The 26144-nt window shown below is 34.5% G+C and overlaps 1 protein-coding gene across 1 annotated transcript in view; it reads right to left on the bottom strand.

The window, feature by feature from the left end:
- The window catches only part of ASCC3 (activating signal cointegrator 1 complex subunit 3), a 338051-nt gene that overhangs the window by 137074 nt on the left and 174833 nt on the right, over positions 1–26144 (bottom strand). The window contains exons 14-16 of the mRNA XM_082731866.1: positions 22799–22933; positions 4373–4564; positions 3846–4070 (exon numbers count right to left, since the gene is read on the bottom strand). Coding sequence (XP_082587992.1) covers positions 3846–4070; positions 4373–4564; positions 22799–22933 — 552 coding nt within the window. The remainder of the gene's footprint in view (positions 1–3845; positions 4071–4372; positions 4565–22798; positions 22934–26144) is intronic.

The following is a 26144-nucleotide window of genomic DNA, read 5'->3' as shown; positions in this document are numbered from 1 at the left end:
AGTATCAGAGTATGGATCAAGTCATTCGAGTCTTCTAAATGATCACCAAAAGAAACTAACAGACCACCCTGAAAAATGGATGTAAATTCATGATGGCACATCATATTTCTAGATTAATCTTTGAATGCCACCTAGTGACAAAGACAAAAATTTACTTGTAAATATCTGCTGTCACCTAGTGGCTACCTTAGTATAGGAGCCTTTTATTATAAAAACAAGTATTTTTCAAATCTCTGCAATATATCCATTCATCTCAATAATCATATAGTAAGTCAGCAAGGAGTCAGTATTATGTAAAGCACAACGGATATGGGAATAATTAGAGCCTGATCCCTCGTCTCAAGAACTTGTTTCCTCATGCTGGTGAGAAACATGTAACTAATTATAAGATGACACACATGAAACCACCATCCACAGTGCCCAGTATATATTAAAAATTGATTTTAATTAAAAATACCTAATATATGAAACTTACAAAAAGGTCATCAAATAAACAGTGTAAGAGTTTTATGTTCTGTTAAGTACCCCAAATTTGGTAATTTTAGAAGACTCAATGTATCTAATTTATCTATTTAAACTTTAGTTTTTAAGGTTATGTTAATTGCTTACTTGTGTGTATGTGTTCTCTTAAAACTGGTTAAAATCATACAAAAATGAAATAAATAATCATGAGTATGTATGTGTGTGTGTATCTATTAGTAAATATATGAAAAAAATTCATGTATTTATTCAGCTAGGATTTGCAAGCTGGCAGTAAGTATAAACAGGGCTGAGAATCAAGGGACTATCAGATAACAGTGAGTGATACAAATCATTTACTAAATACCAGCTTGGCACAGGCACTTATTAAATTTTCACAACAACCCAGGGATATTGTCTCTGGGAAAACCAGAGCTTTATAGGTGAAGGAAGCAGAATGACAGCCTGTCTCAGGCACATGACACGGGCTGGAGAGTAACCAGAACCAGCACTGGGAAGGTTGGTTAGACTACTGAAGCCTTAAATCCAAGGACAAGGTGTTTATACTCTGTCTTGGAGAGACAAGAAAAATGCCATATAGAATATGTGTATGGTTACAGAAAGATTAACATATTTTAAAGTATATACTACAGGAGGCCAACACAGAGTAGGTCCCCAGTAATGTCTGCTGAAGACATTTTAATAAACCTCAAACATGCTTCTCTCAGTGCAAAATTAAGTGGCTTTATACAGGTTTGGGACTTGTGACCTTTTGGCAAGAGCATTAGAAAATCAGCCCCATTAGGTATCAATCAGCAAATCTGTCTCACAAAAATGTTTGTATTAAAATTATTATTTAATATAATACTCTCTTCAGTTCTTCTAAACTAATGGTCAGGATAGATATTCATGTTATAAATGATATTAGCAGAGGCAAAATTCCTAATTTAACATGACCTTTATGTTGATCACTGCCACTGAATAGTTTTGCAAAGATCTGTGGAGTTTAAAGACTTAAAATTCCATTACTTAAAGAACACAGCACACTTTCATTTTATAAACTAATTTCACACTTGATTTCCTCAGATTACAAAATTTAATTTGATACTCAACTACAATTTAAGGGGGTTTGTTTTCCTTAACAAGAAAATTTACTTTAATTGGGAGCTAATCCAAGTAGACCAAAATATGAGAAAAAAGTTTTACCAATAGTCTGTACCTCACTATGTTAGCTAAAAATTTCAACGTATGTATTTCATTATTTGAATGCAATTTATGGCATTAAATGGAATTACAGTTATAGTTAGTTGGCATTTCTGAAGATGTCTTACCTAATAAGTACTATGAATATGAGGTAAATCAATGGACTACAATTTATTTTTAATTTTTCAGGTCTTGACCAAATAGTTTTATTGGTAATATTTTACAGTCTGTAAAAAAGACCTCCTTGAGGACAAGACACTTACCTGGTGTCTTCCACACCATAACATCACCGCCACCTTGAGTTTACTTGACCATTTATAAAAAGCTATCAAGAATACTAATTATAAGTTTATGAAGATAGTATTCCTTGATACAGTTTACTAGAAAAACTGCACAAAAGGGAGCCTTTCTTTTTATTGTAAGCAGAGAAATTATGATGACCATTTTGGAAAATTAGTCCTGGTCTTAGAAGAAGGTAAATGGTGAGTATCAATGTCGAGAAATGTATTCACTGTTAACTAAACTACAGTATATATACGGCAACAAAAATCTGGCTATAGGGGCGCCTGGGTGGCTCAGTGAGTTAAAGCCTCTGCCTTCTGCTCAGGTCATGGTCTCAGGGTCCTGGGATCAAGTCCTGCTTTGAGCTCTCTGCTCAGCAGGGAGCCTGCTTCCCCCTCTTTCTCTGTCTGCCTCTCTGCCTATTTGTGATCTCTGTCTGTCAAGTAATTAAAAAAAAAATGTAGTATGTATGTAGTTAAATATATCTGAGTTTGAATACTAGTTTCAAAAATTAGTAGCTTTAGGACCAAAAATTAGTAGCTGAAGGTCTGAAGGTAATTAGTCACATACCTCTCCGCGGCAATTACGTCTACCTTGCAGGACATCTGGAAGGTCCTTAGTCCATTATTACTATTACCACCATTGTACAATAGACTATTTTATCAGAGATACTGTAGACCCAAGACCAAAGATCCAATTATTTAAGCCATGAAACCATAGCAGGTGATGGGGACTGAAATTGAGCTAGAATAACATTTTCTTTAGAATCAAAATTTATTTCCTAATCTTTTTTATTTTTTTCTAATTATGCTACTAGAGAACAGCAACTTTCATGACTTCTAACTTTCAACCAAATCTTCCAAACCTCTAATCTTCTGATCCCAGATCAGGTTTGCTGCCTTCATGAATAAAGCCTTTCCTAACAGCTTGTGATAAAAAATGTTTTCTTCCTTCTACTGAATGCTTCTACAGAAATTACCACTTTCCAACATTATTACATTGTATTTTTGTACCTTTTGCTCCCCGTTTGGACTATCTGCTCTTTAACAGAGGAGACTGCAAATAAATGTGTTTTGAATTGTAAATACTGAACAGAATGTAAGTGAAATTTTATAAGATCTTTAAGAAGTACCTCATATAAGACTTGTACACAACAATATTTGATTACAAATGTTTCTTCATTTCTTTGCCTATTTAACATTGCATTTACTTATTTATATATTTAACACATATCCCATCTACTTTAAAAAATTATTTGAGTCCATTTTAAAGAAAGGAAAGAGTAACAGGAAAGTGCTGAATGCCAGGGAAAGAACTAAAAATGTCATGAAAACAGTGAAACTTCATTTGAATGTCTGACACACAGATTCTTAAATTAAGAATATTGATCCTCTTTACCAGTTAATATGTTACCTAGACTTCCAGAGTCTGCTATTTAAATCTTAACACAAAATGCCTATACACACAGGAAACAAATCATAATACTGTAGCTCAATTTAAGCAATTATATTCTGTATAACAAGTTTAAACAAATGACCTAATATAAAAGAGCTTTAAAAACCTTAGAAAAACTTTATAAAAATGTAACACAAATACAGGGGTGGTTACTGCTATTTCTGTTTCTCTAGTCTGTATAGCTTTGGTTCTGGCCTAGAACAAAATCTCACAGTTTAAAAGTACACTCTTTTTAGCAACAAGTTCTTATCTGTGATCACCTGCGTCTCATACGGTTCTGAATTAACCAACAATATGGCCATTCAGCCTGTTGTGCCTTATGATTGTGGAACGGCATAGGCTGTCTTCCTAAATACTACAGAACTGCAACCAATTCGACCTTGTATTTATTTGGTCATTCTTTCAGCTGATGATCCTATTCCAATCTCGTATTCACTGAATCTTACCTCTGCATTTAGGTTATCCGCAAGGCTTTCCAGAAACTGACTCTCAATCGGGTTTTGTTGCGTGAGCAAGGTGAGGTAATGGCTAAGCTTGTCATGTGTTGTTATGATGATTCCTTCCCCAAATTTGTCAAACTGTGGCCTTCCAGCTCGACCGAATATCTGCATGACATCTAAAATTCCAAGGTCAACAAAGGAGCCTCTTTTGGCAGCATATATTTGTGTTCCCTAGATGAGGAAAAGTTAATAAGAATTTACATAAACACATGCAAATATAATCCTGATGAGCTGAATACTGAAATTAGGCAAATATGGCAAGATCTCAAAAGTGTACTTTAACTAATCCTTTCATCATCTGTGATAGAGTTAAATTTTCACAATATAAACTAGATTTTTTTTTTGAGAAAATAATTCTGACCTTATATGAATAGCATTAGAGGTCAACAAAACAGTCAAATCGCAGTATTTTTCTAAACAAACCAAACCCCAGATTTAAGACACACACAAATCCACATAAGGTAAGCTATTACCTTAATAATAACGGCATGAGCAGGAAGATTGACACCCCAGGCTAGTGTCGCTGTGCAGACTAGAACTTTGATATGCCCATTAGAGAAAAGGTTTTCAACCAAATTTCTGTCCTGCCGAAGCATTCCTGCATGATGAATACTAAAACCATCTGGAAATAATTCTCGTACTTGCTTATTTCTTGACTTCTGCACCTACAGTAGATATTAATAGAACATAAAAGAGTATTACTTAGCATTTACAAGTAATTGCTATTTAGCATTTTTGTTCAATGAGTTTATCAAAGAAAGCATTAAATTACTTGTGTTTTAAGGTCTTACTAAGTCTTAGTATATAATATTCTGTATAAAATTATTAAAAATTATATTCTACATATCTTAAAACACAAGTAATCCCCAACATGACATAAAATTCAAGAGGAATGAAGTTAAAAGCAAGTATTTCTTTCGTTCAGACTTTCAACCAATCATTATTACTTCTTTTCTATCCTTCCAAAACTACTCTATTTAAAAAAGCATGAATCTAAGTTGCTCCCAACTCACTCAGAATAAAGGCCACAGTTCTTAAAATGCAAGAATCTATAGAAATTATTCTCATCCCCTAACCTCACAAACCAATGTTAGCTACTAGGGTTGACTTTTCTTCTAAGTCCCTTTTCTTTTATTTTCTTTAAGATTGTATTTATTTATTTGAGACAGAGAGAGAAATCACAAGTAGGCAGAGAAGCAGGCAGAGAGAGGGGAAAGCAGGATCCCGATGAGCAGAGAACCCGATGTGGGGCTCAATCCCAGGACTCTAAGATCATGACCTGAGCGGAAGGCAGAGGCTTAATCCACTTAAGCCACCCAGACTCCCCACTAAATTCCTTTTCTGACAAGTCCACATCCATTCCACCAAGATCTTTACAACATACTTCCTGGAAGACTTTTCTCCCCTCTTAAGAGATGCCCATGATTCCCTAGTGCACGCACTCTTCCTCATTGCAATGGCCCAGTAAACCCAACTGAGTTCACCTAGAGGTGTGTCCTTGCTGATTTCTGACCAGCACTGACCATCAGTCTTAATTCTCCAACTTTACAATGCCCTGAATATATTAACTTTACTTCTGGTGTCTTTTCTTTGACCTGGCCTAAACTCAGATGTGGGATTTGATCCACTTATCTGCAATCCATATAAATGCTACAGCAGATTATCTTTAAAAATTCACTGAGACTCACTAATACAATGGAGAAAATTCTCTGCAAAATTAAAGACTTTAGATTAACATAATGAAGTATTTAGGTAGTCAAAGCTCCTGTTTGGGGCGCCTGGGTGGCTCAGGTAGAGATTTTTTGGTTGTGGGATTCACTGAGCCAGGGGATCTGTGCTCATCAGGGAGTCTACTTGAGATTCTGTCTCTTCTCCATGCCCCCCTGCCCCGGTGCACACTCTCCCTCTCTCTCTAAAATAAATAAATCAATCTTTACAAAGTCTATTTAAAAAAAAAAAGTTCCTGTTTGGACATTATGTACTGTGATTTCTTACTATTGCTCTAAAAATTTCATTATCAACATTTCTATAGTTTCTTTTGAAAGAGTTTTCCATAGGTTTTTTGTTTTTGTTTTTGTTTTTTGTTAGGTGCACTATACCGGCAGGGAGTAGGGCTTCAGGGGTCTGGGGTTCTAGAACAGACTTTATCACACTGACTATCCCTACAGTACTTAAAAATTTAAACTTCTAAGTTAATAATAATTAACTAAGTAAATTATCTAAGAAAACAGTTCTCTGTGACATCTACTGCAGCTATAAAATGGAAATAGTTTAACAAACCACTCCATCTGGTGGCTGTCCAGGTAAATAGCAACTTACACATTTTAAGCCTTTTTAGAGTCCTGTACGAAATACACAGAAACAAAAAACGTTTTCTTCAAATTTCATGGGGAGTATATTCCTGTTTTATTTTTGTGCAGGGTGATTAGCCTGTTAGAAATCATTTTATGCATAGACCTTATGATTAACTACACTTGGGTCATCTTGCCTAAACTTCCATCTTTTCAGACAAGAGTTGCTACCTATCTTCTAAAAGCAGCTCTTACGAATATGTGATGATTTGGGATAAAGTTCACTGGAGGGTATTTGCTAGGATATAACAGAGTCCTTCATTGGCCAAGGGTAAGGAGAGGAGGAACATTTCACCTACTCAGTTTCTTCTCTCATGCTCATGAATAGACACTCAGAGCTAAAAGAACAAAACAAAATATTGCTTGGAAGATACACTCTATACAAATTATACTGCTTGGATTGCCATTTGTTTCAGGTGAATCCCCCCTGCAGGGGAATGTCTTGATGTGCTTGTTACTGATTCCTCAGTCAAGCTCCATTTGGGGAAGGCCTTGGTTTGTGGCACCAATGAGACAACATGAGCTGAAGGCAGGAAATATTTAACTGTGGGGAAGAATACTCCCGTAATGTGGCAGGCAGATACTGGAGTAGTGTCATAGTACTTCCCACTCTGGCCAAGTGAGTTCAACCAGCTTCCGGACCACCATCTGGGTAATCCTTCTGGTCTCTGTGTGGAATATAGAGGCCCCAGGGGTCATTTTTCTTTCGTCTCTATTCTTACCAATATCCTGCTCATTGCTTCTTAATTGGTTTAGGAGAGACCTGAAGTGACAACGATCCTAAAATAAGTCTGGGTTGCTCATTCTTAACTTTGAATCTGTGTCTGCCGCTTGTGGTCTAGGCTAGTTCATTGTACAAATAAACTAGAATCCCTAGGAAGCAGGCCCAGAGATAGGCACTTTTAAAAATCTTCTTTTAAAAATCATACAGAAAAATGTTATTGTTTTTCCATTTTTTGTGTTTGGTTCTATGAATTTTAACATATGTTCAATTTGTGTAATGACCACCACAATCAGGATATGGAATTGTTCCTCTACCCTAAAAAATTTCCTGTTTCATTCCTTCAGAGTTAAACCCTCCCCACCCACGACCCCGGGCTATCAATGACCTGTTCTCCATCCTTACAGTTTCTTGACTTCAAGACTGTGATAGAAATTGAATAAAACAGTATATAAGCCTTTGAGGCTAGTTTCTTTTACTCAGTTTCATGCCTCTGAGATTCACCTAAGTTGTACTGATAGTTCATTCTTTTTTATGGCTCAGTAGTATTCTATGGTATGGATGGATATTTTGTTAATTCAGTCACCCACTGAAGGATTTTTGAGTTGTTTCCGTTCTGGGCAATCATGACTACAAGCCTCTATGGATATCCATGTGAAGTTTCTGTGTGTGTGTGTGTGTGTGTGTGTGTGTGTGTGTAAGAGAATGTATTTTAATTTTTCTAAAGTAGATACCAGGACTGTGATTGCTGGTCATATGGTAAATATGGTCATATGGTAAATACATTTTTAACTTTATGAAAACTGCCAGACTATTTTCAGAGTGGCTGTATGATATGCATTTTCATCACCAATATATCAGAATTCCAGTTACCTCCCTTGACTGTCTGCACTTGAGACTGTCATTATTTTTTATTTTAGTCACTGTAAGAGGTAAGTAGTGGTATCCCACTGTGGTTTTAATCTGCATTTTCCTAATGACTAATGATATGAAACATGTTTTCGTGTTCTTAGATATACATTTCTAATCAGCTCCTCAAGTTATTCTGATAGACACAAAAATTTAAGGACCATAGTTCCTTAACAGGAAGATACCCAGACTGATTATTTTTATCCATCTATGTACAAGATAGGTGTATAATTTGACCATATAACTCTATTTAGTGCTATATAGCTTTGCATTATTATGCTAAATTATTTACATTCCTAAGAAAAATATCTTCTAACAAATTTAGAAAACAGGACAGTGATCTAAAAAGGCACTATAAAGGGCCAAAGAGAGGACAATTTAAGTAAGAAACAACTGTTTATCATATAGTAGATCCTAGACATACACAGAAATTAAAGACAAAACCTGAGCTTTGAGTGATTTGCAGAATGGAAAGAAGGACTTCTATAAAATATGCTTTTTTTATTATGTTATTTTAGTCACCATACAGTACTTCATTGGTTTTTGATCTAGTGTTCCATGATTCATTATTTGTGTATGACACGATATGTTTCTAACAGAGGTAAATGGACAAAGCTGTACAAAGGGCAGGGATGCACTGTGGTTTGTGTATGTCCCACTAACACATGGCAGAGTTCTTTCTGGAATGAAAGAATCCATTTCTGGAATGAATGAATCAATGATCTGCTAGTCTCATCAAAGCAGTCCTTACAGAAAATGTGAAATGTGGGTCTCGAAGGACAAGTGCTATATTAAGTGAGGGACAGGAGGCGGCAGGGTAAACAAGCACCAAGGCCGGAAGTAGCAAAGAATACCGTGTGTTTGAGAGTTATGTTCAGGAGGTACTGGGTGGATGCATAAAGGGATGCTGTAAAGGACGACCAGGGACTAGAAAGGGGGATTAGGTCATGCTTTAGATGGTCTCAAGCACAGGTGGGAAGGGGTCAAGTAAAGTTCCTAAGCGGTAGTAGATTTGTCGTTGGGCTAAGACCAGAGGCTGGATGAGCAGCTACGGGGCTAACAAGAGGCCCGTGAGAAGATGGAGACAGGAAACAGAGACACCACATAAAGTCAAGGTGGGAGTAGGCTATACAGTAAGGAAGTCGGGGTGACTGCCTGCGAAGGCAGGTATGAGGGGAAGGAAAGAGTTAGGGCTCTCCCTAGCTTATCCATGGATGCCTTGATGAACTAAATATGTCATGGGGAAAACAGGATCGGGAGAGCCAATGCTTGTGCCGTGGAAGGCAGGCAGAAAGATTCCGTTTGGGACATGAGTCTGAGGACACCCATTATAAAGATTTTGGCTTTTACTCTGAATAAAGTGGAAAAGTCCACTGCAGGTTTCTGAGCAGGAGGGAGAGAGGGGAGACCAGTTCGTTTATTACTCTAGCACAGTGTTCCAACAGAGATGTGACAGTAGACTGAACCAGGTGTAAAACATCTAAATAAAATAATTAATCACTCTAAACTAACACACACCTGCAACTTCATATATGTATCCTCCTTACCTTGTCTTTCATAAACAACATAGGAAAAATAAAAACTAAAACTGCATAAGTCTAAAAACTAATGGAAACATCACACATCAAACTTATAGGACAGAGTAAAAGCAGGCTCTCAGAAAATATCATACCTGAAATATTTCACTAAATAAAAATATAGTAAGTGAATTAACATCTAACTCATGAGTTATTGTTTTGTTTTTTATTCATTTTCTTATTATGTTCAGTTATCCAGCATACAGTACATCACTAGTTTTTGATGTAGCGTTCAACAATTCATTAGTTGCATAAAACACCCAGTTCTCATCACAGCATGTGCCCTCCTTAATACCGATCACCTGGCCACCCCATAAAGAAAGTATAATAAAACAAAAACCAAAATAAATAAATAAATAAATAAATAAAAGAAAGAAAGAAAGAGCAGATATCCTAATAAAGTTAAAATAGATCTGATGGTTTAAAATCTGTGAAATGGATAAGTAAACACAAAACCTCTTACTTTAAAAAGAAAAAAATAAAAATCACCAATGGCTATTGCTGGCAAGAAAGGGAGTTGGCAAACTATGTGCCAACTGTCTGTTTTGTACATAAAGTTTTATTGGAACATGGCCATATTAATTTGTTTACATATTGTCTATGGCTGCTTTTGAGCTACTGTTAAGTAATTGTGACAGACACCATATGTCCACAGGCTTAAAATATTTACTGTGTAGCTTTAAGTAAAAGGACATAGATAGTCGTACACAAGCTCAATGGCACAAGCACAAAGACTCAAAATCAGTAATGTAAAAAAAAAAAAATGTTCAGAAATATATCAGAGTTTAAAATAATCAGAAAAGAGTACTTTGTAAAATTCAGTATATACCATTTAAAGAACTGTTTGGGATGGATGGCTTTATAGAAAATATGCTATAACATTTATCCTAGAAGTGTTGGAAGTTATAAAATAATAAAAGCATTGGAGGAAAATTTAAAAGCTATCCAACATCTGGGCTTTCAAACTTTTTTAAAGACAAATTAATTTTAATGCTATTAAAGGCCCTAGAACACAGAAACAGAAGTGAAGCCTCAAAATTAATCTTACAGAAGCAGTGAAACAGCACTGATATTAAAACCTGATAAAGAAGCAGAAAACAGAATATCAGAGAAACCTCCCTTATGAATATCAACTGAAATAGTAAAGAACTTTAGAAAACAGAATTCACCAATGCATTAAAATAATACACCTTAACCTTAATACAATTAATACAATTTAACCTCAAAATTCAAGGGCATTATACTTACATTTATATGAATATATTCAAGAAATGAAATGACATGCTTTGATTTTTGAGATGGGAAAACTTGACTTGGTAAAAATGCCAGTTCTCACTAACTTAATCAAGGCACTAACTCAACTAAAACATGAAAATGATTCCTTGGAGGTTATACTAAACTTCACCCTGAAAAGTAAACCTGTATATTTAGTCAGGAAAAATTCTAAACTTGAAGAATAATCAAGTATTAAAAATATTATAGTAACAGAGTAAGAAAACAGTTTGATACCAAAGAGGAAATAGTAAGATCAATGAAAAGATAAGAAAGTTCAAAAATTGGTTCAGGCAAATATGAGAATTCTGTTTTATATCAAAATTTAAAATCAATAGAAGAAATGGAATATTTAGGAAAATATTCCATGTAGTCCATTACTACACGGAATAGATTCCAGACAGATCAAAGGTTTAATAATAAAAATGAAATTAAATTTAAAAAGGCTAGAGGAAATTATGGATAAAATAGGTATGGTCTTTATAAGTAAGACAAAGCCCAAAGACTATAAATAAATTGATAAAAAATTTACACAAGGTAAAATATTTGTAAATGAAGAAAATCCAAAAGTTAGCTAAGAAAAAAACATTTATAACACATAGGAGAATACATGCAATTTAATATAAATACAATGGACCACAGATATGAATAAGCAAATTATAGAAAAAGATTTCAAGTGGCCAATATGGAAATGCTCAGCTTCGCTCAAAGAAATGTCAGTCAAAAAAATAATGTATCATTTTTTTAAACTTAAAAACTTTCACAATGCTCAGCATAAAGTCATGTGGGAGGAAGTTAACCGTGTTCAAGGAAATGTAAATTGGAACAAACTCCCTAATGGGCGATTTGAGACCATTTACCAAAGTTTTAAATGCAGGTGACATGTTGATGTATAAATTTCACTGCTAGGGATTTTCCCAATGGACATCACTGCAACTGCCAAGAGTATGAGCAAAAATGTCTACTATAGCACTGTTTACATTAAAAATAATTGGGAACAACAAAAGTGTCCATCAAGACGGGACTGGGTAAATGAATTAAGACAGTATGCACATTACGGCATACTATGTAGTTGTTATGAGAATGAATTAGATCTTTCTGTGCTGATCTGAAAACATCTCCACTATGTATTATTCCAAGAGACATGAAAGTATGTATAACATGATCAAATCTGTTTACACTGAAACATACATGCAAATACATACAATGAGTAGTTGCATTCAGTCTTTCCTTTAAAAAAAGCTTTTTAAACAGGTATTTCTTTTAGAGAAATGAATGGAGAAGAGATGCGTAAGATCATGAGTTATGGAGCTAAACTTTTTTTTTTAAGATTTTATTTATTTATTTGACAGAGATCACAAGTAGGCAGAGAAGCAGGCAGAGAGAGAGAAGTACAATCAATTTTTTTTAAAGATTTCATTTATTTATTTGACAGATAGAGATCACAAGTAGGCAGAGAGGCAGGCAGAGACAGAGAGGAGGAAGCAGGCTCCCCGCTGAGCAGAGAGCCTGATGTGGGGCTTGATCCCAGGGCCCTGAGATCATGACCTAAGCCGAAGGCAGAGGCTTTAACGCACTGAGCCACCCAGGCGCCCCAGAGCTAAACTTTTTTATTACAAGTATTACTACAGGTGACTGCTACTTTCTGAAGTATCAAAACCATCACTGCGTTTCCATCTGGTTTCGCAGGGCGAGCACTACCTGGAGTCCAGGCTTTGCTATCCTCTGAATAACTGCAGAGATATAATTCATCTTGTTCACATTCCCTGAATGGAGCATTGGATTCTCAAAGAAGCTATTCGAGATCTAATACCATATTAACTGGATAAGTGTTTCTACACATGGAAATATAGCACAAAAGAACAGGAGCTGTGAGAAGGTAAAGGAAGTCAGATGTGTAGTTAGAATTGTTTAAGCTTGCTTTCCTCTGACTTTATATTTCCACTTTTCACAAGTGAACTTCCCATAAAGGGCTTTATAGTCAGTAAGAGTAGAATGGAATGGACAATTATTAGGGTAATCTGTTAGCACACAGAGGGTACTATATTCTCTTCCCTCAGTAAAAACAAGCAGGACTTCCTTCTATGACCTTACATATCTTTCTCCTACCCATTAGATAGAAAAAACAGTGTGAATACTTTTATAAATGAGTAAGTTTATTGATGTAGTATCCCATGATTCATTGCTTGTGTATAATACCCCGTGGTCCACGCAATACTATTGATGTACTTAAGGTGACTAACATTTAAAAAAAAAAAAAAAAGGTAAAAACATAAATAAGGTTAAAATGTAACCACTTCCCAAAGTTGACTTCCAAAGTAACACAAATACGGGAATTAAAACTATAATTGGAAAAAAAAAAGCTAAGAAAAAGCAATTGAGGTTATTAAAGGAAAACAAATTTGTTTTTCCAATAAGAGCAAAAATATACAGAAGCAACACAAAAATCTCAGTTTAGATGCAAGCCCTCAATGAAAAAGCATGATAGAAATTGCATAACTAATTTACAGTGACCTTTGTAAGCCTTCTGAGGTAATTTATCTTGATAAGATATGCTTTAATGTGGATAATATCAAATCCATTAGGCAGGAATAACTTAACTGCCATTATAAAAACTAAAATTTAACCAGGAGGCAAATATCTTCCTCCAAATGATCCCATTCTTTCTCATAATCATTAGTGAGTATGCGTTATTAATGTTAAAAAAAAATTTATAAAATCTTCATCTTTGGTAAGTGCTACTTTTATCATCCAAAGTTAATATGATAATCAGCATGAGAAAGTGGACCTGCTTATTTAAGAACATAAACCAATAACTGGCTTCTCTTTTGGGAAAGGAGTTCAGAAATCGAAGGAAAAATATGCAATTTTCCCTCACCTTTCTCTCTCTTTCAAAGCTCTTATTCCACTTTAAACATTATTCTTTGAGACATCTAAATTGGTTTTCTGACATCTATACCCAGGCATGTAATACTCTGTCCTCCCCGAGGCTGTCAGAAGGAAATCCATCATCCTTCCCATCCCTGTTCTTCAGGATAAGGTCCATTAGTCCTCTCTTCACTAAATCAACTAACCAAAACTATGATCAGAATTTCTGAGGATCATGTTAAAAATTTTAGGGCTTTAGTTTCAGATTCTGATTCTGTTAACTGGCATAGGAACAGGTAATGGGAAACCAATTCTCCATTATAACAAAGTTCCCATAATTATTGGCATTTCTTTGCTCTTGACTCACTTCCTTACCTTCTCTATTATGGGGTAGGGAATTCTTTGATCTACTCTTTGGAACTGCCACACAATGATCAACAAACTTTATTAACCTCTTCTATGACCTCGCCTTAACTGAAACTTGACTCTCCTTGTATGGACTCTGTTTCCCATCCATTCCCTCTCCAGTGGTGAAGGAGGATATCTATCTTCCTCATCACTATTTCCAGTCAATTATGCAGTCATTTTTTGTAAAAACTGCAGCTCTTTTAAGGTTCAGTTCATCTGACTACGTCACCTGTCATTTAATCCTATCCAATGAACTTGACACCTATGGCTCCTAGTCTGTCTCTCCATCCCAATTCCTGTCATCATCCTAGGTGACAGTATTTTCCGTGTCAACATCCAAAACACTCACTCTTCCATTCCCTGACACCCTCATTTCCAATTCAGCCTTATCAACTATTATTTCTAGGCTTTGTCATCAACTCACAACTGTACCACTTCCAAAATTACTAGTACAAACATCTCAATTTCTGATTAAAGTTTGCCCAAACAATTCTTTAAAGTCCATTCTTTATCATCAATGATATTTTGAGATCACAATTCCTCTATTTTCTTTCCATTCATCAGCAGCACCTGCTTCTACTCCTCTGCCCAGTCCTTCCTCTTCCTCTTTCTCTGGCTTAAAGAGCAAAGCCCATTGCTTTTAAAACAAATACCAAATCTATAATATGAATATAAAAGTACTCAAGATCCAGCTTTCCCCTATAACATTAGACTCATCTTATGCCACAAGCAATTTCCTTCTGACAGTCTCATGGAAGACAGAGAAAAAACATTTTCTTTGTTTTAGTTATCTTTTTAAAAAAGATCTATTTATTTGAGAGAGAGCAGGCACAAGCAGGCGTAGGGGAAGAGGGAGAGGGAGAGAGAATCTTATGCAGACTCCCACTGAGCACAGAGCCTGATTTCTCGACCCTGAGATGACCTGAGCTGAAATCAAGAGTTGGATGCTTAACCAACTGAGCCATCCAGGTGCCCCTATGTTTTAGTCATTTTGACTTTTATCCACTTCCTTCAATGCGCTACTGCTTTTCTGGTGTCAGAGCCTTTAGCTAGAACATTCTTCTGCTGTTCTTTCCTTTCCTAACCTTCAAATCTCAGCTTCAGTTTCACTTTCCTTGCTAAGCCTTCTCTACCACCGTCAGTCTAAATCAGATCCTCTCATTTTATTTTCCCTTAGCAACTTTGTCCCTCTTTATTATTACAAATGAAATTAAATTAATTAGTTGATTAATCATTCTGTCCTTTCAGAAAACACAAGCTCCATAAGAGTAAAGGGATAGATACTCTCAATATATTTCCATTCTCAATTAAAGCCAAGAGTATTAGTCACTTCCAAATCCCAGCTCCTTCTATGAGCCTTCCTATATTGTATAGGCCAGAAAGTAAAAACGCTATTTCTAAGATTTGCTGTAGGCCAGGTACTGGATGCAAAGATCAATTCTGCTAACAACATGTACTTGCACAAGATCTGGATAGTGGAAGTTAAGAGGAAACCTTCTTTCTGCTATCATCTTTTGGTTGTAAATAAGACCTTGGAGAAATGAGGGTTGAAGTTATAACAGAAGTATCATAGATTCAAAATTTAGCTTGTCAGTGTGTTCACAAGTGTTGGAAAGACATGTATAGTTGCAGCCGTGGTTTCTCAACCGCTGGGTCACCATTGAAGTAGCTGGGTCTTAAATTCAACAGTCCCAGTGGTAGCCCCCTAACTTCTACTTCCTCATTCTTACCAACATTAGTAAGTGCCTAATTTCTTGTATAAGATTCTTCTCTATTTAAAATGTACTAGAGTGGTTTGTTTCCTTTACTGTATCTTGACTGATACAATACATGTCTTCTTCAATCCACTCCAAACAGGCTGACAGCAGAGGTTCCTTAGTTGTTATCTAGAGATCTACCAGAGAGACTGGTAACTAGTTTACATTCAGTAAATATTCACTGAGTGATCATCACTAAAAATGGTTTGAGGCTTATGGGTATATAATCAATTCACAGACTAACCTAATTCCCCCAACCAATTTTCATGTGTTGTTCTGGCTGCGCTAATTACTCACTTTAGCTTAGGAGAAAGGAAATACCAGGTGCTCTTTCCATGTTATACCCCTTAAAAGAGGGTAACATAGGTAACCTTGATATTACTACAATCCAATTATAGAGAAAGAATTTACTATTCCAGAGACAGCACCTTAATTAGCAAAAGAGAAATCTCTTCTAAAATTGCATTCTTTATATCCATTATATCCATTTGGCCATAAAAGCTGAAATAATGTTTAAAAAAATCACACTGTGAAATGTGGTTTTGATCTTTAAATTTTATCAGTATAAATCTCTGTATCTCTTGGGATTTAATAACTGTACTTATTTAATCTGCATGTCTTTCAAGTGCTTTTAAAGTATTTTCATATGAGAGAACAACAGTATTCCAATTAACACAGTTTCCAAAACAGCATGGATCCTTAAAAAGATACATACATTTGTTATAAAAATTTTACTCTATGCTTCTAAAATACATCTTTAAGCATAAGAACAAAATTTGCAACAATTAAAATTTACTTAAAGGTGATGATGAAAGAAATAAGAATAAGATTCCAATGTCAATATCTGTGTCTCTTATGAAGCGTCTCCTCTATTTTCAAAGTTGGCCATACATTAGAGTTGACTGAAATGAACACCTGGCTCAAGGGATTTTCCACTGTGTGTTGGAAAAAGAGTCCTACTTTTCAGCACTTGAATTCTGGTCATATAACTTGTCTCTTCTTCCACAATCTTCAATAGCTCCTCACTGCATATAAAGTCCAAGTGCTGAAGCAAATGATTTAAGGTCCTCCACATTCTGACCAAAATCTATATGCCAGGCCTTTCATGCATATCACACCCAAGTGAAAAGAGAAGACTCTCATTGTCCAACCCCGTGGTTTCCTTTGTTCATGTTCCTTTTCTTCTTCCCTTGGAATGCCCTTTACCTTTGTAGCTGCCTTTTGAGATACAAGATCACTGGTTTGAATTAACTACTTCTCTTTTGTGAACCATTTGTTCTTTTATGCTATTTGCCATATTTTACTTTCCTTATGTATGTATCTCAAAATCCTCTGTGAGACTGTCTGTGTCTTAAAGGTAGAGAAACACCATCTTGTTTTGCTACTTACTTTCTGTGGCATAAGAAATTTGATCAATTGAATGAAAATTGACAGTTAATTTAGAACTGGACATCTTAATATATACTCTAAAATAACTGCTCTCAATAGGTTATTGTATTTAATTGAATTGCTGCTCACACTTTAAAATTCCCCTACTGCTGGATATTTATGCTGCATTTTTTTACCATTACAATGTGTTGGAATAAAACTCTTGGTATATATTACTTTTCTTTTTCATCTGTTTTTGGAAAGATTCCCAGGTTTAGAATTTCATGGCTAAAGGATATGGAAGAAAGTGTAGCTCTTAACATATATTATAAAAAAAAAATTTTTTTTAAAGGATTGACCCATTCATTGCCACAGGAAACTAGAAATGTACCAAATCCCTAAATCATCTTTAGAAATAGACATTATCATTTTCAGTTTTTAAAGATTTAGTAGGTTAAAGAATATAGAATCCATTAATTTGTACAATTTTATTCATTAATTTTTATTCCAGTTTACTATTTTTCTTCTCTTTGCTCATTCACTTACTGAAAACTTCATGTTTTAGTTATTAAAGTTAGTAAGTACACGAAGATGTAGATACACATATAAAAAGGTAAATACTGATACATATAAAGCTATAGTTACTAATATTTCCCCCAACCTGTCACTGCCTTTTGAGATTCAATGTATTATTTTTTGTTGATGAACAGCATCAAATTTAAATACTTTTACATCTGTTATTCTTTAAATTTGTCATCTTCTTTCCCTTTAAAGTACATATGTAACCATTTATAGAGTGTCCACTGTGTATCAGGCCAAGACATGTTACCTAACTTATTACAAAAATCTTAAGATATAGGTATCACTGCCACTTTGTTTATGATGAAACTAGTTCAAGGAAATTAAAAAAGGCTATGTTGCCATGCCTGAGTACAGATAAATATCCAGGTTTGCTTGGATCCAAAGCCTTTATTCTACAAGGGCCTACTTCCCTTTGAAAACAGAAAAGTTATGTCTCCAAAAATACAATTAAACATTCAGTTCTATTTTGTATTAATTTTATTTCATTTTATTTTAAATTTTTATATGTTTTCGACATTCTTTCTATGTGGTTATAACAATTCTGCAAGAGTACAATTATTATATTAACCTCCAAAAAGAAAGGAGGTTGATATGGCTAAGGAAAGAATAAACTCTAATCAAACAAACATTTTGCATACATTTAAAATAAAAAATAAAAGAAAGGGGTCTATTTGGCACCTGCTACTTTCTTTGGCTAATAAGTATCATCTATACCAGGAAGGGAAAATTCTAATTTTATTTGGCTATACTGACTATTAAACTGCTAGAGTAGAAATAAATAAAGCTATTAAGTATCTGATAACTTAAATCAAAGTCAAATTCCTTTAATTTAGATAAAGGCTAAAGCTGACCTATGAAAAAAACAATGAAATCATTGGGAGATCTAGATAATAATAAAAATGTCAAAAAATGATTCTTTACGGTAGCTTGAGGGAACATATTATTACTAGATTTTTTATAGAGTTCTCCTTTAATAGATATTTTGAATAACTATATTCATAAGGCTTATTGCATGACAGACCATTTCTACCTATAAGAAAAAATTTTAATATCTCTAATTGTAAGAAAATCAAACCATATATCAGTACACATAAATCAGGAGAAATACTATCCAGGAGTGAGTGGGAATACCCATCCCATTACTAGAATATTTAAAGCCTGTTAAAAACTTGTCCCTAAAGGAAAGAATTTATTTGACTAAGATTATAAGTGAAAAAGAATCTGAAGATTCTAATTGAAATATTCATTCAACTTGAAATTAAATCATAACTGAAACTAATAGCTTAATAATGAAAATACCTGCATCCCTAATGACATATTGCTATAAAATGTAAGCTGCTACTACTTTTCCTTTAAGGTATATTCTATCTTACAGAAAATAGTGGTTTCTTAAAAAAATAACTTCGTGCAGGAGAGAAAAATATATGCAGGGCAAATTAGGAAAAGTTACTCATACAGTTCATTATTCTTTAACCATGTTAAAATTTAATTATTAATGTATATTTTCTAAAAGTAGATTTCCATAAAATATGATACAATTTATCATTGTTCATTTTCCAAAATAATTTCATATGCTATTCTATTGTTTCTCATAGTTAACTATTAGAATATGTATTATTTACCCTATTATTATTCCATTTGATAGAACAGAAATTAAGTTTCAGAAATATTTAGGTGTTTAAGGCAACAGGACTTCTAGAGGTGAAGTATAACTAGAGCTTTTTGTTAATGTGCCCTCTTGCTTTGGGCCTCATTTGGAATTCCTAAGATACTCCCTTCCCCATGGAGAACTGCAAGATCCATCTCTCTAGCTTAAGCTACTCTTGGGGTACTTCATTTTCTTTCCCCTATTTTCTTATTTCAGTGGACACTTTGGAAATATAGCTAGTTTTCATATGGGGATAAATTTTACATTAAAAACGGAAAAATGGGAATGATATGAGGAGTCCTAAAATATATTGTTACTTACTGGGAAGAAAAGATTCATTTTTGGCTGTGGCTAAGGCAGAGAAATAGCCTTATCTCTCTCTCTTTCTCTCTCTCTCTCTCTCTCACACACACACACACACACAGATAGAAAAGAATTTCCTCAATGGAGTTTTACTTATTATTTATACAAATAAAGTAGAGTGTTGAATAAAATTGTGAAGAAATTCTTTTAAGAACCATAATTGGTGAATCAGGAATTGAGATGGTTACATTACACATTACACACTTAGGGGTAAAGTGCTAGTGAGGCACGGTAGGGATTTAGCTGTATTTCCATTAACAGGAGTCATGAGGCTAAATTTCTATGTACTACCATAGCAAATTTACCTTCTAATTTCATTTTAATGTTTCGAGTACTTAATTTCCCATTTTTCAAAAACATGGTAAGGAATATCTCCTACCATCATGATAATAGCTCCTCAAAACTGCTAGAATGTTAATACCATCCAAGTTCAAAAGGAACTTAAATAAGAAGCATATAACTAACACTAGGAGAACAATCTACAATTTTGGAGCTTCAATAAAACATTCAGAAAGATTCCCTTATCTTTTGGTACAGAATCATATCTACCATGGAGGGGACAGGTTTTTTGAATTTCTCTTCAGCAGAAATGAGGGATATGGTTAGGCTGAAGAAATGTTCTTCCATTTTATTAGAAACAAAAACCAAAAAAGAAACAAAAAGACTCAAAGCCCTGAAAGCTTTAGAAAGTCCAGATCAGATTTGGTTTTGAACATTTAGGATAGAGCGTGGTAAATAGGGCAGGCTTTGGAGACAGACTGATTCAAATCATGGCTCTACTACTTGTTACATGGCCTTCTCTGAGAAAATTATTCTCTCAGTTTCAGTTTCCTTATCTATAAAATAGGGATAAGGATCTCTAAGGGACAGAACAGTGGTGGAGATCAAATGAGAAAATTAAAGTGAGGCCATCTCATAATGTTTGTCTCAGAGGAACAAAGGGGAAAGAAAGTAATTTGGGGTACTTACTATCAGCCAAATATTATATGAAAGTCTGGGAATACAATAGTGAATAGGACAATGTTCCTTGAAAAATGTACTTATTAATAAATGTTTGGGAATGCCATTCTTGTTTGAAAAAATCCAATAACAATAGGCAGACTGGATAAAAATCAAATATAATAAAAATATTTTTTAAAAGGTGTAATAAAAAAGACTTCGGACTTCCAAGTCTACTTAGCTGTATTAAAATGTTCCATTTCTCCATGTCTCTCTCTCTCTCCCTCTCTTTTTTTAACCATAGTGATCTATGGATCTGGTGACAATGCCTTAAATAAACGTCATTTGAAAATGTTTCTATGTAAGTTATTTCTATATGCTTTATTCCAAGCTGTATTTGAATTACTTACACATATACCATAACAAGGGATAATAACAGTACAAACCTATATCAAAGGTTCTGTGAGACAGAATGAGTTTATGTATAAAGCAATGAAAGCAATGCCAGGCACCAGTAAACACCTGATAAATGTTAAACCCTATTATTATAGGAATTAAATAATAAACCTGCATCATTTGGAATAAGCAATAGCTTTCAGAATTGAGAAGTATGAAGTAACCAGAAATCCACAAGGTGGCTCTCAAGGCTTGGCTTTTAAACGCAATGGCGTTGCTTTATATTTCCTAAGAAATGAAAGAAGACTTATGAATGCCAACCTGACTTTTCAAAGGCCCTCATAAATTCCAGTTAATAAATAACTGGAAGACTACAAAGCTGTTTAATAAGTGTTATGTAATAGAGATTTTATAAAGTGGAGAAAAATGAAGAAAATGAACAATTTTTATAGTTCTAAATTGAAAGAATCTCATGTTCAAAACAACTGACATCACATTTATCATATTTAGAATTTAAAATGTCAATACAAAATGGTAAAATTCATAGTGGAGTCAAATGTGAAGTCAAAACAATTAAATGCATTTTACCAAGATGATAAATGTGAAAGCGTATAGCACAATGTCTGACAGCAAGCAGCTGTTCAGTAAAATCAGTTAAATCTCATGCATATAAAATACTTTGAAGTTACTATCATTTTATGCCCACTGACTTTTTCATTTGAAAATGTATTTTCATTGCTTTAAATCAGGACAAACATTTTCTGTGAAGGGCCATATAGTATTTAAGGCTTACTAGTGGACTACACAGTCCTTGTAGCAATTGTGCATTCTTCCCTCGTGCTGCAAAAACAAAAAAGCAGCCATTGACAAAGGAGTCTGGCTGTTTTCTAATAAAGCCTTAATTATAAAAACAGGTGGCAACCTTTGGCCTTCAGGCTGTGGTCTACCTATTCTTGACCTAAATCATTATCTCACATAATTAAAGAAAACCTTCTGTAAATCTTAGGATACTATCAATACTCAAATTACTTGGGGAAGTGCTTCTCAAACTGTAATGTGCAGTAATTCACCTAGGGATGGAGGCAAAGTGCAGATTATGATTTGGTAAATCTGGTATGGGCCTGTGGTTCTGCATTTGTAAAGGTGACCCAGGCTTTTAAGGTCCTTTAAGTATATGTTGTGTAGCTAGGTTATCAAACTCCCGGGTTTTTTTTTTTTTTTTTTTTTAAAGGTCTTATTTTTAAGTAATCACTATACCCAAAGTTATAACCCCAAGATTAAGAATCACATTGTCCACTGACAGAGCCAGTCAGGTGCCCCTAGACTTTCACATTCTTGAGAAGAACTTTTATTTATGCTGCTTTAATCTGTCTATATCAACCTTAGAAATTAAAACTGAGAAATTAAAAATATTAACTATTATTTTTTAAGAGTCTAATAACCCTATTCAATGTTAACACATTTTATCGAACTTAACTGTATTTTATGTTTTAACTATATTTTAATGAGTAGGATAAACACAATTCTAACCATATTGATAGACGTGGTAATCGAACTCCTCTTGCACTGGAATTCTTTGGAAGATCATTAAATAAAAAAAATAAAGATCATAACATGATAAAAATGTAAAATTAAGTCCTTGGAAACTAGAGATCATATATCTGTCATATATAAAATATCTGTATTATCTGGCACATTAAATGCTTTAGTTCTTATATCTTACCATCATTTGTTCCCTACCTGCTTTTCTGCATGTCCATATTCAGGTCCTTGTGTAGGTAAAAAGCAAGAAATCTGACCACTATTTTTTGCTCTTTCTATTAGAGACATAGCTGTTCTTACAGTGGCGTTTCGAGCATGTACAAACACCATCACCTGAAAGAAAGAAAAGCAGTTTATTTAATACTAAAATTCATTAAACGCTTAATACTAGTCTGAAAATCACCATATATATATATATATACAAACATTAATTTTCCAAAATACAACCCCCAGTTTATGAATTCCCCAACATTTCCTTATTTTAGAACAAAGTATATATAGGATAAAGGCAAGTTAAATAAAATTCAATAACATGGCTTTATATACTGTTAACCTACAAATTGGCAGAAATCAGAACTGAAATTAATGTATTATATAAAATGTTGAGTTTAATTTGTGCTTTTCTCTTTTGAAGACATGATTCATGAGTGCAATCCTATATTATGGGGACAGAGTATAAAAATATATGAGAGTCTTATTTCTCCACTGTCAATGAAATTTCCAGTATCATAAAGATGTTTAAAGAAATTGAAAACAATAAAAACACTCTTCCTTGGAGAAAATCATGTCAAGAACAACCATTTAAAAAATAGAGTTTCGGGAACTGTTGGAGATGAAAATGCTTCTAGAGGGGCATTTGGAATTTCTGCTGTTGTTTTTTTTTTTATCTTCCTGTGGAATTACTCACAAAGTTACTGTGGAAATCTGAATTACGGGTAAGTCACGTATCTGGACGCTTTGTCAAGGACAAGTGGAAAAAAGCATTTTCAGGGACAGTCAGAATGTCAATGCAACTGAACAGAATGAAATCAGAGAGTGAGGAACACTCAGAATCTGATGCCCATCGGTGCTGCCTTCTCCTCTGTGTCTTTTCTTCTTTGGCTTCCAAATCCCCCACCCCACCCCCATTCAGCTCAACCCCAGCGTTCCCAAAGTGCCATTACTCTAATACACTAATTTTACTCTTTTATATGGACAACCGATCTTTTTCAACTTTATCTGACGTGAATAAAGCACCTCTAGGTAATTTGGCATTGTAGCCAAAATCGGATACTGAACAAACTAAGGACAATCAGCAGTGTGGGTGACTTAAAGACAAGTTCTAGCCTCAGTTTGCAACAAAATCGAGAGCTCTAAAACTCTCTGGTTACCATAGTATTCCCTTGAGGCCTCAGCAACATGGAGGTCCTAAATCTTGCCTCTCTCTCAACCTCTCTCCATATTTATCTGTTAATTATGTTTTCCCAGAAGCTAAAACATTGGTGTTATTTCCATGATACACATTTAGAAAAATGCGCCACTGATGGTTTTAGTCAAGGAAATGATAGGCTCATGCTAGCTGACCTAAGTAAAAGAGATCACTTCGAAACATTTGAAACACTTTGAACAAAGGTGAAACAGGGAGGGAGACCTGGAAGTGGACTAGAAAGGAGATGGAGTGACACGGATCTAGAGCATGCACTGCAAAATTTACTCACAGTAATCTCATGCCCATAAACTTGCCAAAAAAAACTGTTCCACGTACGGGATGTCAATTATAATCCAGAGGACAGTAAAATCACAGAGTATAAACATTCAAGAAACTGGAATGCTTAAATTACTAATTATTCTTTCAGAAAGTGTTCGAAGTCAAAGAGAGTAGATAATCTGGAGAAAATCATAATTTCTCAATGAAAAACTCCCAAAGCATTTAGAGACAATAAAATAAGCATTACAAGTCATCTAGAGAGATTTAACATTAGTTAATCACAGCCATCAAGGATAGAAAGTGTAAGCTTTCATACTTGGTTAGATCTCTAACTGATTTGTTGATACTAATGTGTTTTGAAAAGAAATATGATCATCAGAGTATCCCTAAGAATATATGAATAAAAATTATTTCAGTAAGCTTCATGATTACTTGGAAAATTCTTTCCTTATTTTCAACTAAAAAAAAAAAAAAAAAACCCAAATCTGATTTTGATAGGTTCTCTAGCTTTCTGGGGAAACATCTTTATCTCATGGGGTGTCAAGAGTCTACCACGTAAGCTCACTATAATATTTTCATCATTATTGACATAAACTGTTTAATACAAAGTTAGATAGAAGAATTCTGCTAGCTATAATGCTCTGCTGAAGCTTCACCAGTTCAGAATCTCTCACGTTATATCACCCTGTCTCATAAAAAGTAAGGGTACTTCAACAGTGACTTTCTTCTTAGAAAATTAAGGCAGACTTTTTTCTTTTATGTAAAATTAAGCTTTATTACACACAAAGCCTCACTAACCCCTAATGATAAATTTTAAGAAAATCTAAATTAAACTGAAATTATTTATATTTATCCACTCTTTCAAATGTTTCTGAGAATTCTGAGAATCATTACCAAGCCCCAAGAATTCTGCGAAAGAGAGAGGCAACATTTCTGCCCTCAAGGAGATGACAATCTATTCTGATGTACTAAATAAGCACAAAATATTTTTCACTTGCTAAGTATTTTCTAACTATGGATGTGTAAAGTACTGTTGAAAGAGGAAATATGAAAATGCAGAAGACCTGGACCCTTCTATAAAAGACATGTACAATTTAAGGAAGGAGAAAAAACTACACAGGGAGCATGGATAACACAGGAATGTGAACCATGAAGCTGGTGGGTCGCCTTCAATCATCCATTGCGCTGTATTTACACAGTCCCTACTCAGTTCCAAACTATGTGCTGAGCACCATGGATAGAGTGAGAAATACAGTCCAAGGCTCTGAATGGGTCCGCTCCTGCTGGCGAGGAAGAATCACTAGTCATCAGCCCGATCTCCTATAGAAGCAGGTGCAGGCTAGATGGAGGAGCCTACAGTAGTATTGAAAGGAGGGCGCGTGTTGTGATGAGCGCTGGGTGTTCTATGCAACAGTGAATCATTGAACACTACATCAAAAACTAGTGATGTACTGTATGGTGGCTAACTTAACATAAAAATTAAAAAAATATTTAAAATTAAAAAAATACAATAAAATACTTATCCTTCATAAATTGAGTGTGTTAGCTTAAAGAAGTACCTTCTCTTTCAAAGTTTTTCATACTGAGATCCAGGAATCTCTTCATGGGAATCAGTGCTGGGGTCATTAAAATAGACTTCTGGGTCCTTCCCTAAAACCAACTAAGAATATTTAGGGGTGGGACCTAAATTTTGAATTATTAACAATTTTTGAGATAACTACTATGTGAAATTAGCTAATAATTACCACCAACTTAGTTTTCTTCTCCTAAGGTTAAACAAAGGAAACATAAACAAAACTGCTACTAAAGAGATGATTTTAAAAACTCCTTAATAACGTATTTTTATTTACATATACA

Source organism: Mustela nivalis, assembly GCF_964662115.1.
Source record: "Mustela nivalis genome assembly, chromosome: 5".
In the NCBI taxonomy this organism is placed as follows: Eukaryota; Metazoa; Chordata; class Mammalia; order Carnivora; family Mustelidae; genus Mustela; species Mustela nivalis.
Note: the sequence above shows the minus strand (reverse complement) of the source record. Positions and strands in the feature narration are given on the sequence as shown.